The sequence below is a fragment of the Tetrahymena thermophila genome (genome assembly GCF_000189635.1).
Source record: "Tetrahymena thermophila SB210 genomic scaffold scf_8254527, whole genome shotgun sequence".
In the NCBI taxonomy this organism is placed as follows: Eukaryota; Ciliophora; class Oligohymenophorea; order Hymenostomatida; family Tetrahymenidae; genus Tetrahymena; species Tetrahymena thermophila.
The window spans coordinates 184,788-200,531 of NW_002476301.1; the positions used below are offsets into that span (position 1 = coordinate 184,788).

Sequence of the window (15,744 nt, forward strand, 5' to 3'; positions counted from 1 at the left end):
TTTCTGAAATCTCCACACAAAATTTTTCACAAAAGAGATTTTTAATCAATTGACAAAATATTATAGTGAGAAATTTATGATAGTTTTTAAAGAAAGGAAGACTATCCCTATTTTAATGCTAGTCATGTAAAAAATTTTTTATAATTTGAGCCTTAGCTGAAATTATAGCTTACTTTTATGCCTAATATCTATTGACTTTTTTTTTAAGGATAGTATATTATTAACAAATAATTTTTTATAGCTTGATATATATTTTTGTGTTTTTAGTTGTATTGGGTTTTTTCTAATGCTTAAATAGACTATAGTTAACTTCTACTTTAAATAATCATTTATTTGTGAAATTATGATTGATTTTTATTGGGCTTAAACAAATTAAAATATTAAATTAAAATTTTTGAAAAATGAAGATTGGAGAATTTCTATCAATTTAATAAAAGTATTTGAACTAAATGGCAAATCAGAAAAGCTAAAATTTACTAAAAAAGTAAAATTGCTAAGATGATAATAAGTAAGAATAATCGCTTAAGGAAAATAATCTTAGCAGAGAAAATTTAACACAAATGTAAAATTCTACTAATAATAATACATAAGCACTTAATGACGAAATAAGTTAATTAGAAAAAGATATTCTCAATTCTAACACTAACAAAATAAATAACTCAATTACTTCTAGAAAAAATGAACCATTTTTTATTGATGGAAAATACTTTTTATAGCAAGATATACCAACCTCACCATAATTAGTCGCCTAAAATCTATTTTTACAGAAAACATTACAATAATTTTAGAAATGTAATAATGGCTTTAAAGTTTAACCTCTTCAATTAACAAATGTTGATGCAAAATAAGTAATCCCTAAACAACCTAAGAAAATTTAGCTAGATAATAGAAATAAGAGTATAGCTTATCTCCAAAATATTTTCCATAAAAATTATTTGAAATAACAGAGTTTGATTGAATAATCAAATTAGGAAAGTCTTAACACATCAACTAAGAGATAAAAAATTCTTAATAATAATATTGGTAATTACTCGAATATAGTAAACAGTAAAAATGAAGCAATATTAAGTTCCAATCATAGTAATAATTTTAAAGAAAACTATACTTTATAACCAGAATGTACTGAGAGCTAACACTAAAACAACTATTCAGAATTACTGCTTTAATTCTTAAAAGAAGAAAATGAACATGTTAATTAGGCTATTAGATATAATTCAATGTAATAAGACTCTTCTAATAATAACAATAAAATACAATTTTTAAATAAAAAAAATATGAATGAGGAATACTTCTCATGCAATTATCCTCCTGAAATTTAGCATTTAAAATGCTAAGAAAGTGCAGTCTTATCTGAAAGATAAACAAATCAAAGAAATTATAATAAGGAAAGTAGCATTTTAATAAAGAATCTTAAAAATTAGATAAAACATTCTTCATATTTTTTATAAGAAATGATTTAATAAAAATATGATAATCAAATTACTTAATAAAACTAACAAAAATATGACAGCACAAAGTTTGAAAATGAGTTAAGATAAAAACACAAGCTGTAAACTATTTAAGATATTCATCAGAAAAAAAGTATATCATTCTTATTGCAACAAACGCTTCTCAAGCAAAGTTAAGCTAATCAAAAAAAGTAAAAAAATATCAATTTGGAAGAATATAATAACTTGCTGGATAAAATTTAGTAAATTCAAAAATATAAGTAAGTTAGTACCACCAAAAGCTCTAAAACACTTACAGAGTTTCCTTTTAAAATTTAACAATCCTTAGATTGTTTAGAATTAAACAGGTTATCAAGCTGGGAAGAAGATCAAAAATTAGATAATTTTTCTTTAAAAAGAGTTTTGACATTTAAGAAAGATATTTGCTAAAAATAGCTTAGCTTTACAGAGAATTTATTAAATTAAAAGATTCATAAGCAGCAAAAGGTTAGTGCCATAAATGAGCATCAAGTATAGCTAAGGCCTTTAAATAGAAAATTAAATATTAATAACAGTGTATCACAATCATAAAAGTAATATGCAGATTCTCTATTTATTGATTAGGCTAATGCGTTTGAAGTAGTAATAGACAATAATAAATAATCAGTTAGGAATCTAAATTAAAACATAAAATTATCATCAATATAAAACAGAACTAAGCCGTAAAAAAAATAATCATATAATTAAAATTATTATGAACACATATAGTTAGAAACGCAAGATAAAAATCATAAACTTTGTAAAAAATAATCAAGTTCTAATAATTTATACAGTTCCAAATAAACAAACAATTATTTCAGCTCATAAGAAAATAAAAATTATAATAATTCTAAAATATTTTATGAAGAATCATATGATATTGAAAATTATATTCATGACCAAAGGCATATAAAGTGACTTATATTTATATAGAGGTATTATTTTATCAAATGATGAGAGTTAAGATTGATATTTTTATAGTAAATTAGTATTATATAAATTCTAAAAATATTAAATAAATTTTCATATTTATTATCAAATATTTAATTTTTTAGATGTCTATAAATAAATAATTGAATTAAAATTTATTATTCAAAAAAATATTAATAATATTTTCCTAAACTAATATTATATACTCTATTACTTTTTTTATCTAAGCTCAAAAATATTATTTATGCCAGTCAAAATTAGGAAATTTATTTTTCAAAATATTTATTTTTATTAAATTTTAATTTGCGTTTTTAGGAAATATTAATTAAATAACTTACTTACTAACAAATTAAATTGTATGTAACAATTAATGAGTCAATAAAATTACTAACTAGTTCTTTACATTGCTTTGGTATTTGTTTTCTATATTTTAAAGAAGATTTAAAAGAGATAGATTATCAAAATCGAATATCAAATATTTTTAAGATGCAGAAAAAATTGTAGTATTTTTATGAAGAGAGAAAAAATATATAAGAATTGATATTGATAGATTATATAATTAAATTGCTAGTTACTATTTAGAGTTGAGAGATAGCGATAAATAGTATAAATTTTAATCAATCGAATTAATTTTTTGTGTATTTTGTTTGAATCAGAATTTTTTAATATTCATTTAAAATCAATAACTCTGATTAGTTTTTAGATAAGCTTAAAAATTTAAATTACTTAATTGAATAGATGGAAGATCAAAGATAAGTAGGATTAATAAAAATTAATGGATTCTCTAATGGTTTACACCCGTTACAAATATTTGCATATTTAGTATATATATCAGCATTGATCGTATTCGCAATTTGCGTGTTTCCATTTTTTAACACTTAATTACAGGTATTTTCAGCGACCTTCTATTAAAATAATATTTCTTATTTCGCAGAATGCAATTACTAAAATTCTAAATCTCTAACTTGATAAATTCAAATTTATAAATAGATAATATCTGGGGTATTATACTACATAAGTCTAGGAATTATGGCATTGTTGGCCATAGTATGCAGTTACTCTGATCCAACAGACCCAATCATTCGTAAAGAAAAACTAGCGCGCAAAAATAAGTAATGATTAGAATTTTCAAAGAACAAATAATAACTTAAATTAAAATAAATAAATATGGAAAATGCTCACATATACTTTACTTAAAAATATAAAAGCCTTGAATATGATACAATTGAGTATGAATATTATTGTAGTACATGTATTTCTCATGTTTAGGATGGATCGAAACATTGTAGATAATGTGATAGGTAAATAAATCTTCTAATTTCGAACAATTATATTCATTCAAAAACAAAAGAAAACTTTTATTATAACTAAAAAATTTAAGATTAAAAACTCCAACTAAGAATAATATTTATTTATTTAATATTTTTGAAAGGTGTGTGAATGGATTTGATCATCATTGTAAATGGCTAAATAATTGCATTGGAAAAGAAAATTATAGAATATTTTATTATTTGATAGGATTTGTTTTCATAAATAGTGTAATCTATTGTGTGTTTCTGAGCTATTCATTGGCTAATATTTATGGTAGTGAATATAATTATAATTTTTCAGGTCATTCTTATACCTCTTATGTAGTCATGAAAATATTCGTATGGATCTATTTAATATTTATCGCTTTTTTTGGTTTGCTGGACATAAATCTTTTCCTTTTTCACACATGGCTTTCGATGAATCATCTTACTACATATGAGTATATTATTAATTCTAGAGCAGCTAAACAAGTAATTTTAAATAGTTATTTCTTTGATATTCAATTTTTTGTATAAATTACATTTATTGATTTATTTGATGTTAATTTATTTAATTTTCTCACATTTAAAATTCAAAACAGTAAAAAATAATATTATTTCAAATAAAAAGTTTTACCAGTATTTTTAATAATCAAATTATTTTGGGATAGAGAGCAATAAAATAAATTTATTTTAAATAGGAAAAAATTCCTTATGGAATATGTTCTGGAATAAAGGAGTTCTAATCTTTCTAAGAGTAATAAAACTAAAATAATATACAAAATGACAATACATATACTAAACCAAAGAGAAAGGATACTATCTAAGAGATGGATAATCAATTAATTGCGTAAATTAAATTTTTTTAGATTATTTTCTTAATAATTTTTTTCATAAAGGAAAATTTGCTGCTGCTTAAAGAAGAAAAAGAAGAAAATAAACTCTATCATTCCTATTGATTTTGCAGAATAAAATTTAGACCAGATCAAGTAGAGCAATCAAAGAGAATAAAATGAAGAAGAGGATGAATAAGATAATTAAAATAATCTGAATCCTTTTAGTTAAAATATAATTGAAGTAATACAAATTATTTATTAATAACTTGATTAATTATTCTAGTAGAACTTATTAAATACTTTTATAAATTTATTAGGGATTAATAGAAAAATCAATTTGCAACAGTGCAGATGTTTAAGAAGAAGATTTAAGGACGGAAATAGGGAGACAGGAACACAATAACTAACAAGTCCCTTAGCATTAAAGCAATAAAAAATTTAGCAATAAAACAATTAAATCAAAAAATAAAAAAGGATAAACAAATCAAATAATAAATAAATCAAACACTTAAGAAATATAAATGCAAAACATAAATTGCTTTTAAGAATTAAATCCATTCTCATAAGTTTAAAATAAAAATTAGTAAACCAATTAATAATCAAGCTAATTTTATAAACAAGATTTAGGTAGTGGAGCTACAATAACTGGTCATCCACTAGTTAATAACTTGGATAACTCTCCAAAGAGTTAATCTCATAAATAATCTGATTTTGGCTTAAGCAAAAATTTAGATTTCAATACTTAAAAGTTAAATTAAACAGACTTTATGTAAGAAAAAAATAGAAAAAAAAGATCTATGGATTTATTTCTGTAGCCAAACTCTGTCTAGCTGAAACCAGATTAGAATAACCACTTTAATCTATAAAATTTATAGTAAATTGAATAAGAGATCTATTTGAACAGCTAATCATTTAGAGATAATAATGAACATCAAAATTTAGAATCTAAGAGTAATAGATTATTCAATAATAAAAATTTTATAGGTTAAGGAGATATAGCTCCAAATTCTAAAAAATAGACCAATATTTTAAGTAATAAATCTACAAAATTCTAAGATGTTTTTGAAGATAACAAAGATCAGAAATTAAAAGCAGATAAATCTAAAATGTAATCAAATGGAAATAAAAGATCATTTTAAAAAGAAAATTTATCAAAAAATAGTACTATTAAAGCCACGTTTTCTCATAGAAATACTAATGAATTCAGTGATACAAATTCTGATAAAGCAAAGGAAAGCTCAATGTTAAAAATGAAAGATAACCACTATGGAGCATTATCTCCAAATAATTTTGATTAAAGTAAAGAATTAGTCATTAAGGATATAAATAAACATGATGAAGATAAGGCTAGAACACAAAATTCTTTGAAAAATGGCACTTCAAACCATTTGGATTAATTTGAGATTGGAAATGTTATATATAATTATCAAGATAACATTCAAGAAAAACCTTTTACAATTAATGCATTCCTAACTTCTATAAAAACTGGTGAATAAACCCCTTAAGAAAATTAAGAAAAATTGGAATTTATCAATTACAAAAATAATAATTAAGCTGATTAAAGTTTTAATAAAAATGATGAAATTACCTAATAAAGACAATATGATTTATGAAATGGTTTAAAAATTAATTCCATTTCAAATATATATTTTTTATTCAATTTACCTTAAATTTAATCAATTTGTTAATATTTGCCCAAAAAAGACTTTTGAAATCTATTTTGTTTACTGAAAAATTTTGCTTTCGAGAAGTAATTCTCATTTTATTTGATTGCTTCTTTTTGATAGCTCTAATTAAATATAAAAACTATTTGTATTATATTTGAAATTTAGTTTTTGATTAACTTGCTTAAAATTTTGTTAAAAAAAGAAAAGGTTTATATTAAATTATACTTTTTTATTCATTTGCTTTATTAGGCTCATTACATCTATACCAAATCTTGTTAAATTAAAAATTTTCTATTTATTTGATTTTGTTTGAAAGGGTAATAATTGATTCCTAAATTATTCAAGCATACATGATAAAATAAAAAGAAATATTACAAAGTTTAATTAATAAAAAATTTATTACTCAAATTATTTTTGGTGAACGATCATTAATTTTTCTTATTTTTCTAATGAAATTTAACTTTACAACCTTTCAATACAAAAATAAGGTAAAAGACTAAAAAGTAAAATACTTTTTTTATTTAAAACTTGTAAGCGCTTGTATTTAGTTAAAAGTACTTTTTTTGATTTACCAATTATTAAAAAATTTGGATTAAACTTGAATAATTCTTGCTATTAATTTATGAAATGGATTTTTTAATGTGAGTAAATAAGCTTAGATAAAGCCTTAAAGTTAATAAAATACATAATAATTAAAATATTCTCTTAGAATGAAACCAATATACTAGGTAAGCAGTTTTCAAATTTATAAAATTTACAAAATCTGAAATTTTGATCTAATTTAATTAGTTATTGATGAAGTAAAAAAAATAAAGATATTTTTCAAACAATATTTCTTTGAATGCTTACAGTTTACCTTTCTTTTGTTTTTTTTATTTTTTGAGAGATAATTTTTTTATCAATCAATATATCAATCTATCTTTAATCAAACAACACTAGTTAAAAGGATAATTTTTGTATGCAAGTAACTAAGATAGAACATGGAAATACGCTATTAAGTATAATATGTATAAAGAATGCAATTAAAACACGGAAAATTTTTATTCTTAAATATTTTAAAATAAATAATTATTGAAACAAATTTTATAAGGTAGATATTAAAGTTGTATTAATGAGATAAAAGCTGATTAAAATGAAACGAAATCTATTTTTCCTTTTTATTCAACTTATTTTAGTATTTTTTAAGCTGAATACTTTTCTCATGGTTGTTTACTACAGTTATGGTCATGATTCTTGCAATTTAGGAATTATACCAAATTTCGATGAAATAATTTTAATGCAAGAAGTGTTATTTATTATTTTGATTGTTAATTGTTCATTAGTCGTATATTTGATTAATTTGATATTCATATGATATATCTTTTATGAAGGCTTTGAATTTTTTTGACTTTGTAGAATTGATTTTTCTCAATTCTACACATAAGTTCTTAATTTATCCATAAAGTTTGCTATTATTTTGAAATGTTGTTATATTTATTAGCAAGTATGCTGCTTTAAACACATCTTAATGTAAATTCTACTATCTATATTCTTCCCAAAGCTACTCAAGACAATTTATTTCTTGGATATTTTACCTTTTAAATTGGTTGAAAATGACATTAAACTGCAATGAGATCTATTCTCCTAATATTTAGCTAATTATATTTGTGCACTTTTTAATGTTAAGAAACTCAAGAGTTTATTCATTCTAAAACCTAACTTCATCCTGATTTAATTCTTCAAAAAATTAGTCTTCTATAAAATTTTTAGTATTGTTTAAGGAAGAAAGAGCACTAAAAAATTAAATTCCTTGCTTAGCTGCTTTAATCTTTTATTTTTTGGCATAGTTTTAAATATTTCCTACTTAGAGTAATGTAATCTAGCTTTAAGAATAATACCCTTCCTTTTCAGACTAATATCCTTTTTTAGCTTCTTCTGCTCTTTCTCCAATATTAATTTATTCAATAAATTCAGTAGTAGACTACAAATCTTAGGCGGCATCTACCTATGAGTTTAAGTTCAATAGCGAGTTTATCATTATGAATATGAGTATGAATTAAAACTTTGATAGTTATCTCTTTTAAAAGCTATTCAGGTAGCTTGCAACTAGTATGTTAGATTTAGGAGAGATCTACTTTAATTTAATAGAATAAAGATTGAAAGTATTGTTTTTTGTTTTTTTATTACTTTTTTTTTATTAAAATTATGATTATATAATTAATTAAAATCAAAGTAAAGTTATAAGTAGGTATAATAGAAAAGAGACCACTGCTTATTATTGATAGATTGTCTTCATACAAATTTCATAGCTATTTCAATATTTGTAAGTCATGTAATATAACAAAATAATCCATATGATTTTAATTGAATACAAACAAATTTTTTACAAGAGATAATTAGAACAATCTTACAGTAGTAATAAATAAATACATATATTTATTGTTTTATCTATCATTTCATTTAGTAAAAGTAATAATTTTTATAGCTTATTTTTCACAGTTTATTTTAAGCAACCAAAATCTATTTATCTCCTATCTATTTTTCTACGAATTTTCTAAATTTATAACAGATCTGTTTTTTTACTATTAATTACAAAATAATTAGCTATCTTATTATTTTTTTATTTGTCAATTTTGCAGCTATAGCTTTCTCTAAAATTAAACCAAATAAAATAAATTAGTGTGTACAATTCGAATTTGACATTAAATTTAAAGTGTATGCAAAAGTAACATTAAACATTTATTTTATTTTTTAATTTATCTTTTCCTATTATAATTTGTAAAATAAATGAAAATTGAGTAGTAATTAACAAAAGTGTTACCACTCTCATTCTCAAAATAAAAAACAAAAGAAATAATCAATTAATCAAAATATGTTCATAAAAAAAACAATTAAATTATGAACAATATTAATAAATTTTTTGAATGCAGCCCAACCAATATTACGTATTTTATTTATTTTGCTTGTATTCTATCATCATAAAGAATAATTAGATTTTAATTAAAAATTTACTCTTCAAAAATAGGATGATTGATTTTCTATCAAATTATTCTTAGCTCATAATTTTATTTTGTGGAATTTGATTTTTTTTATTTTATTGAAAGTGTCTGCCTAATCACTATTTGTTCCATATTAAGTAAATTAAAACATTCATAATTAACTTAAATTCAGATAATAAAAATAAGTTATTAAGAGCTTTTATCAATATTTTTAGGTAAAACAAATATTTACCACTACAAAACATTCAAACAGTTTTTATTAATTGATGCTTTTCATTTCTGAAATATCTTAATCCCTTAATTTTTTAATTTTGCTCTTAATATTTATAATAATTTCACATAAAACGTTGTGATAAAAATAATAATTCTGATTAATTTTCCTTAAATTTCAGTTAATTATACTGATAATTGTAATTTTATATATCGTTTTTATTCTTTTATTAAAAGTAATTTTAGCTGACTCCAAAATACTATAAGAGAGTTTTTTATAAATTTCTGCATACCTTTCTTTTATTTTTAGAAAGTTGCATTTGGTTTTCAGTTTTTCTTCATTTAGAAAGTATTTGATAGTACTCATTAGATCGTTTATTAAGATCGTCAATTTCTAAATTAAAAAATCATTTAATCTTTAATTAAAAAAACACAGAAATAATTTGAAAGTTAAGACTAAAATAATAAAGAAAATTCAGCAAAATAAATTACTTATATTAATGGGTATTGACTTTTATTTTTAAAAAAGCAAAAAAAATAAATTATAAAAAATTATAAAAATTCCAAAAAATGTTGTAAGTGCCTTTTTAGAATTTACAATATTCCAATTGATTATTTTCTTTTATATTCAGCAAAAACAAAATAAATAGATTTTTTTTTACTTTAAAAGATATTTCTCTGTATGTAGAATATTTTATCAACCTTTCCAGTAGTTTGAAAGGACTAACTAGTTTATTACTTCAATATGCTTGAATTTATATCTTCTGATGTACAATAAATTAGTATTTATTGAAGATTGCTATAGAAACTTAAAAACAATCCTTTATTTTAAAAAATAAACAAAAAGGGTCAGTGCTTTATAAAAATTTACTTTATTTTGAAAACGCGTTCATTTCATTCATTATAAAAATTTTTGACCTGATTTTAAAAATCTTATTTTCTATTTAAGAAATTTATAATGTTTATTAAAAACAAAAAAAGATACAAAATTTATTCAATTAATAAAATGACTCAAAGAAGTAATAAGGTAGAAGTAATTCATTTTTAATTGTTTGATGCAATAAGCGAAGAGAAACTCAATGTTGCCAGGCATATCTTTGCTGAGAAAGATTCTAAGGGGCAAGGGTACCTTTCACCTGACGTCGTTTCTCAAATTATCTAATAAGCTTTTACTCAAACAAACACTAAAGGATTTAAGTCTACTCCTGATGATGTTAAACAATTTATGAAGCAGATAAAATCAACAAGACAAAAAGAACTAACTTACTATGAATTCGAAAGCTACTTTCTCGGATGTCTTGCAAGAACTGGGCATAAGGTTACATAAAGCAATACGATTTTAAGAACAAACAGAAAATTCAACCCATAAATAGAAATTTAGTTAAATGTGGCTAGATAGCAGTTTGCTAAGTTTGACACTGACAAAAGTGGAAATCTAGACTCGAACGAAGTTTACAATTTAATTGTAGAAACTCACCAGCTTATAGGTATGCAGAAAGATACACCTTCTGAAGAGGAAGTTAAATACTACATTGAACTTGCAGATACTAATAAAGATGGCGTTATCTCTATCTAAGAATACGAAGACCTGTTTCTTATGAATTTAAAAAAGAATGGCAAGGTTGTTATCTAATATAGAGTAGTTAATAATAAAGAGACTTGCGAAAAGCTTTCAGATGAAGAATATTTACATTAAATGTAAAGCAGTGCTAAATAAAGTTCTTAAAACATTATTGTAAAGAACGTTTATCATGATGATGCAGAATCTAAGCTAAACATAGCTAAAAGACAGTTTATAGAATTAGACAAAGACAAAAGCGGTAAACTCGATTAAGAAGAGGTAGCAAATCTCATAAATACTACATTTGCTAATACTGGAGTCTCAGGTTACAAAGCTACTCCTGAAGATGTTAAACTCTATTTGTAGAAGGTGGACACAAATAAAGATGGTAAGGTATCTTTTGAAGAGTATGAAAAATATGTTATCTACTGTTTAGATAAAGCTGGAGTAAATTGCAGTGTGAAGTCAAATTTCATTAAATCCAGAAGAAGTTTCAATCCAGAAGTTGAAATGCAATTAGATGCAGGTAGAAAGTTTTTTGCATAGTTCGATACTGATAGAAGTGGCTACTTAGAAGAAAATGAGATCTATGCCTTAATAGCTTTTACTTATAAGGATTTAGGAATAGATAAAAAGCCTACAGCTGATGAAGTTCAGAAGTATATTTAATCAGCTGATACAAACAATGACGGAAGAATTTCTATTTAGGAATTTGAAGATTTTGTTCTCCAAAACTACAAATCATAAGGTACTACCATTTTAGAATATTCAATACCTGAAGTCACAGAAGTAGTCAAGACTAGCTAATAGGGAAATGTCAGCGTTATCTAATCTATAAAGGTAACAAAAATCACCACTGTAACTACAAGAACTATAAACTAGGTTGATGGAAATAAGGATGTTAGTTTATCTTAAGTTTTCACTTCAACTCATACTTCTACTTCAGAAAATTAATAAGAATCTGAAGAAAGCAAATCAAAGTAGCTTGATGAACCTTTGGTTGAGACAAAAAAAGTAAACAACTTAACAGAAGGCATAGAACAAGAAAGAGAGGAGATTAAATTTGTTTAATCTATGATTAGGTAAGGAGGAGAAGAGAGCTGTATTAAAGAAGAGTAAGTACAAAAGAGCTTTGACGAGTTAAATGTAGTTGTCAAAAATGATAATCAAGTAGACTTATCGTCAAGTGATGATGAAAATATTTAAAAATAAGTTTAGAATGAAGAAAGTGAAGAAAAATAAAAGAAAGCATGCAAAAATGATGAAGAATATGAAGACAATGAAGTGAAAAGAAACAAAAAGCCATAGCCTTCATAAGAAAAGTAAGAAAATGATGAAGATCACTGCGATTTAGGAGATGAAAATGAAGAAAGTAAATAAAATGAAAGCAAAGTACCTTATGTAAAACCTGCTCATAGATAAAATCTTGCATTAATTGGAGTTAAAAATGTCTATGATCCATAAGTTGAAACAAGACTAGATGCTGCGAGAAGATTATTTATTCAACATGACGTAAACAAATCAGGAAGCTTAAATCCTGAAGAAGTAGCAACTTTAATTACCGCCTTATTTAGCTCAAATGGTATAGAAGGATATTAACCCACTCCTGAAGATGTAAGATTGTATATTTAAGAAGTTGACACAAATAAGGATGGCTTAATTTAATACCAAGAATTCGAAACATATGTAATAAAGTGCTTAGAAAAGGTTGGTATACCCTGCGAAGTTAAATAAACTATTGTAAAATCAAATAGAAGATTTAATCCAGAGGCTGAAATGTATCTTGATGTAGCAAGAAAAGAGTTTGCAAAGTGTGATTCTGATAAAAGTGGCTACTTAGAGGAAAATGAAATTTATACTTTGATTAAGGATTCCTATGCAGAAATGGGAATATTAGATTACCAACCAACAGAAGAGGATGTAAAATATTATATTCAGCTAGCTGATACTGACAATGATGGAAAAATTTCAATTATTGAGTTCGAAGATTTAATTATTCTTAGTCTTAAGCAATCAGGAATGTAAGTCATTTAATACAAGTAATATCAAAATGCCGAAAGCGATGAGAATCAAGAAACTGTAAAAAGAGCACCAGCAAATGAACATTTTAGAAGAGGAAAACCAATTTAAAAATTAGAAAATACTGAGTAAGTAGTAGAAGAAGAAGTGCTTCAAATTGAATAAAAAGAACAAGAAGAGTAGCTCTAAAAAGATCTGCAGTAAGCTGTAGAGTAAGAAAAGGTATAAGAATAAATAGAAGAATAGGAAAAGGTTTAGGAATTGTTAGGAGAATAAGAAAAAGTTGAAGATAATTCAGAATAGAAGCAAGATTAAGAACCTGTTTGCAAACATGTAATAGAGCCAGCAGAATAGATTAGCGAATAAACTCGTGTACCTGCTGGAAGACCTGTAGAATAGATGTCATCCTCAGTTCGTGAACCTGCTGGAAGACCTGTACTTCAGGCTTAAGAAATGAATTAAAGCAGTACTCTAAGATCAAGTAAAATTGTTATTATTGAAGAGACTAGCTCTGTTACTATTGAACCTGCTTTCTAAAGATAAGAAAAGCCTAAAAGGGCATCTTTCCCATCTATAGTTATCAAGAAAGTTTATCATCCAGAAATAGAAGAAAAACTTTAGATTGCAAAGAGGCTTTTTGTTTAAAGTGATAAAGACTAAAATGGAGAATTAGATCCAGATGAAGTAGCTGTATTGATCATTAACACTTTTGAAGACGCAGGCATACATGGCTATAAACCAACTGTTTAAGATGTCAAAGATTATATGGAAGTAGTAGATACTGATAAGAATGGTAGACTCTCCTTTGAAGAGTATGAAAACTATGTAATCAGTTGCTTTGAAAAAGCTGGTTTAAAATGTGATGTAAAGGATACTATCTTTAAGTCATCTAGAAGATTTAATCCTTAAGTTGAACTTAAATTAGATGTAGCAAGAAGACTCTTTGCTAAATACGACACAGACAAAAGTGGAGAGCTTGAAGAGAATGAAGTCTATGGTATAATCAGTGACACCTATAGAAATATAGGAATTACTGATTTTAGACCTACTGTTGATGATGTAAGAATGTGGATATAAATGGCAGACACAGATAACAATGGTTCTGTTTCGATTTTCGAATATGAGAACCTAATTCTTTCAAGTCTTGAAAAAGCCGGTATTGAAATCAAGCGTTTCACAAAAATATCAGAAGATAATAAAAATTGAAATTAACATAACAATAACTTTATAAAATTAACATTTATATAACTATCCATTATTGTATTAAAAAGAGTAAATTATTTTATTTTATATTTTTATATTACTCTTTAGTACTATTCAAATCAATTTATTTTATTTCCTTACTTATTTTATCTGTTTATTTATAAGATTTTAATTTTATATTTCTTTTTTTTAGATAGAGATATTTTACTCTTTCAATTGTTTGCATTATATTATTCTCATTATCGTTATCGAAATCATGCTTTTTAACTGAGCTCTAAAAATAATACTGCAACTTGTTATATTATTTTATTTCACATTCTGCAAATTTTGAAGTAAGAATATTGGGTCGAACCCTACTACATAATCTTTTATTTAAATCAAAAAAATGACTGAAGTATTATATCTAGTTTTAGAATTTCTAAATCTATATCTGTATATGAATTTAATATGTATATTTGATATAATTGTATTAGAGAGTATTAAAATTAATCTTATTTTATGTGATTAAGCAAATAGATAAATTAATTAAAATAAAACTATAGAGAGTTAGGTTGATAATGTGCAGATATTACTAAATACTAAAAAATATATGGATATCTTTACAAAATAATGAAAATTATTAAAATCCATTAAGTATTTCTATATGAATTTTTGTTTAAACAGTTTGAAAATAATTAAAAGAAAATAGATGCAAAAAAACCTTTAATCTCATTTTTTTAATGAAAATTTAACATATTTTAGATTGACAGTTTAATAATCTAGAAATAAGATATTTCCGTTTTAAATTATTAATTTTGTAAATTAGGAAAATCTAAATCTTTTAAAATATCATTCTTTTATGAGAAACACTTTAAATACTTTACAAATACTCTTAAAGTATTAATAAATAAGTAAATAGATTAATATTATTATCAATAAGTTAACAATTGCTTCAGTAAATAAAAATATTTATAACTATAAATATTTGTAAGAGGTTTAATTTACTTAATTAAAATAGAAAATATTAGTTATATTTTCGATAATCTTTTAAATTTTATGATTTTGAAGCTAGTATCTTAAAAATTATTAGTACTGATTGGTTGTAAAACACCACAAATTTAAACTAATTATTGCTAGTTAACTATATATTTTATAGATTAAAATTTAAATAAATAAAAGCTAAAAAAATTTGTAAAGCAAATAAACTCAAAGCATATTAGAAAAGTAGTAGTATTAACAAATAGTAAATTTTTAACCAAAAAAAGAAAGCAAGTTGAATGGATGATATTTAAGTAAAACAAAGATCATAGTTAGTGTAATGCATATTTTTAATATTGATATAAAATAGGACATTCTATGCCTACTTAGATTAGATCCTGAAAATAGAAAAAAAGATGATTAATTGAGGATTTCCTAATTCCTATAAAGTTTAAAGTTTTTTCATGATAAGAAAGAAAAATCAATACAAGCAGCTGTTCTCGGAAAACTATAATATTATAAAGAAAATAAAACAGTTGTTAAGATAAGTAATGATCGTTTTATATTATAATGCAGATAGTATTTTAAATAAAAACATTGATTTTTATGAGCTTTTATTAGAAGTCAA

The 15,744-nt window shown here is 23.6% G+C and overlaps 4 protein-coding genes across 4 annotated transcripts; 3 read left to right on the forward strand and 1 right to left on the reverse strand. All coding sequences in view use genetic code 6, as the record gives it.

Moving 5' to 3' along the window:
- Positions 1-449: 449 nt before the first annotated feature.
- On the forward strand, positions 450-2,384 carry TTHERM_00486190 (hypothetical protein; the record flags this gene model as incomplete). Its single annotated transcript, XM_001032831.2, has 1 exon — positions 450-2,384. The coding sequence occupies one exon, from the start codon at positions 450-452 to the stop codon at positions 2,382-2,384; it is 1,935 nt and encodes a 644-aa protein (XP_001032831.2).
- A 653-nt stretch (positions 2,385-3,037) lies between these two features.
- On the forward strand, positions 3,038-6,134 carry TTHERM_00486200 (DHHC zinc finger protein; the record flags this gene model as incomplete). The annotated part of the gene is made up of 7 exons (XM_001032832.2): positions 3,038-3,284; positions 3,387-3,508; positions 3,605-3,697; positions 3,829-4,177; positions 4,387-4,535; positions 4,585-4,762; positions 4,839-6,134. The coding sequence occupies exons 1-7, from the start codon at positions 3,135-3,137 to the stop codon at positions 6,132-6,134; spliced, it is 2,337 nt and encodes a 778-aa protein (XP_001032832.2). The 5' UTR covers positions 3,038-3,134.
- Positions 6,135-7,503: 1,369 nt separating this feature from the next.
- TTHERM_00486210 (hypothetical protein) lies at positions 7,504-8,364 on the reverse strand (the record flags this gene model as incomplete). Its single annotated transcript, XM_001032833.2, has 1 exon — positions 7,504-8,364. Exon 1 carries the CDS (start codon positions 8,203-8,205, stop codon positions 7,504-7,506), a length of 702 nt encoding a protein of 233 aa, XP_001032833.1. The 5' UTR covers positions 8,206-8,364.
- Positions 8,365-10,382: 2,018 nt separating this feature from the next.
- On the forward strand, positions 10,383-14,162 carry TTHERM_00486220 (EF-hand pair protein; the record flags this gene model as incomplete). Its single annotated transcript, XM_001032834.1, has 1 exon — positions 10,383-14,162. One exon carries the CDS (start codon positions 10,383-10,385, stop codon positions 14,160-14,162), a length of 3,780 nt encoding a protein of 1,259 aa, XP_001032834.1.
- Between the last annotated feature and the right edge of the window lie 1,582 nt (positions 14,163-15,744).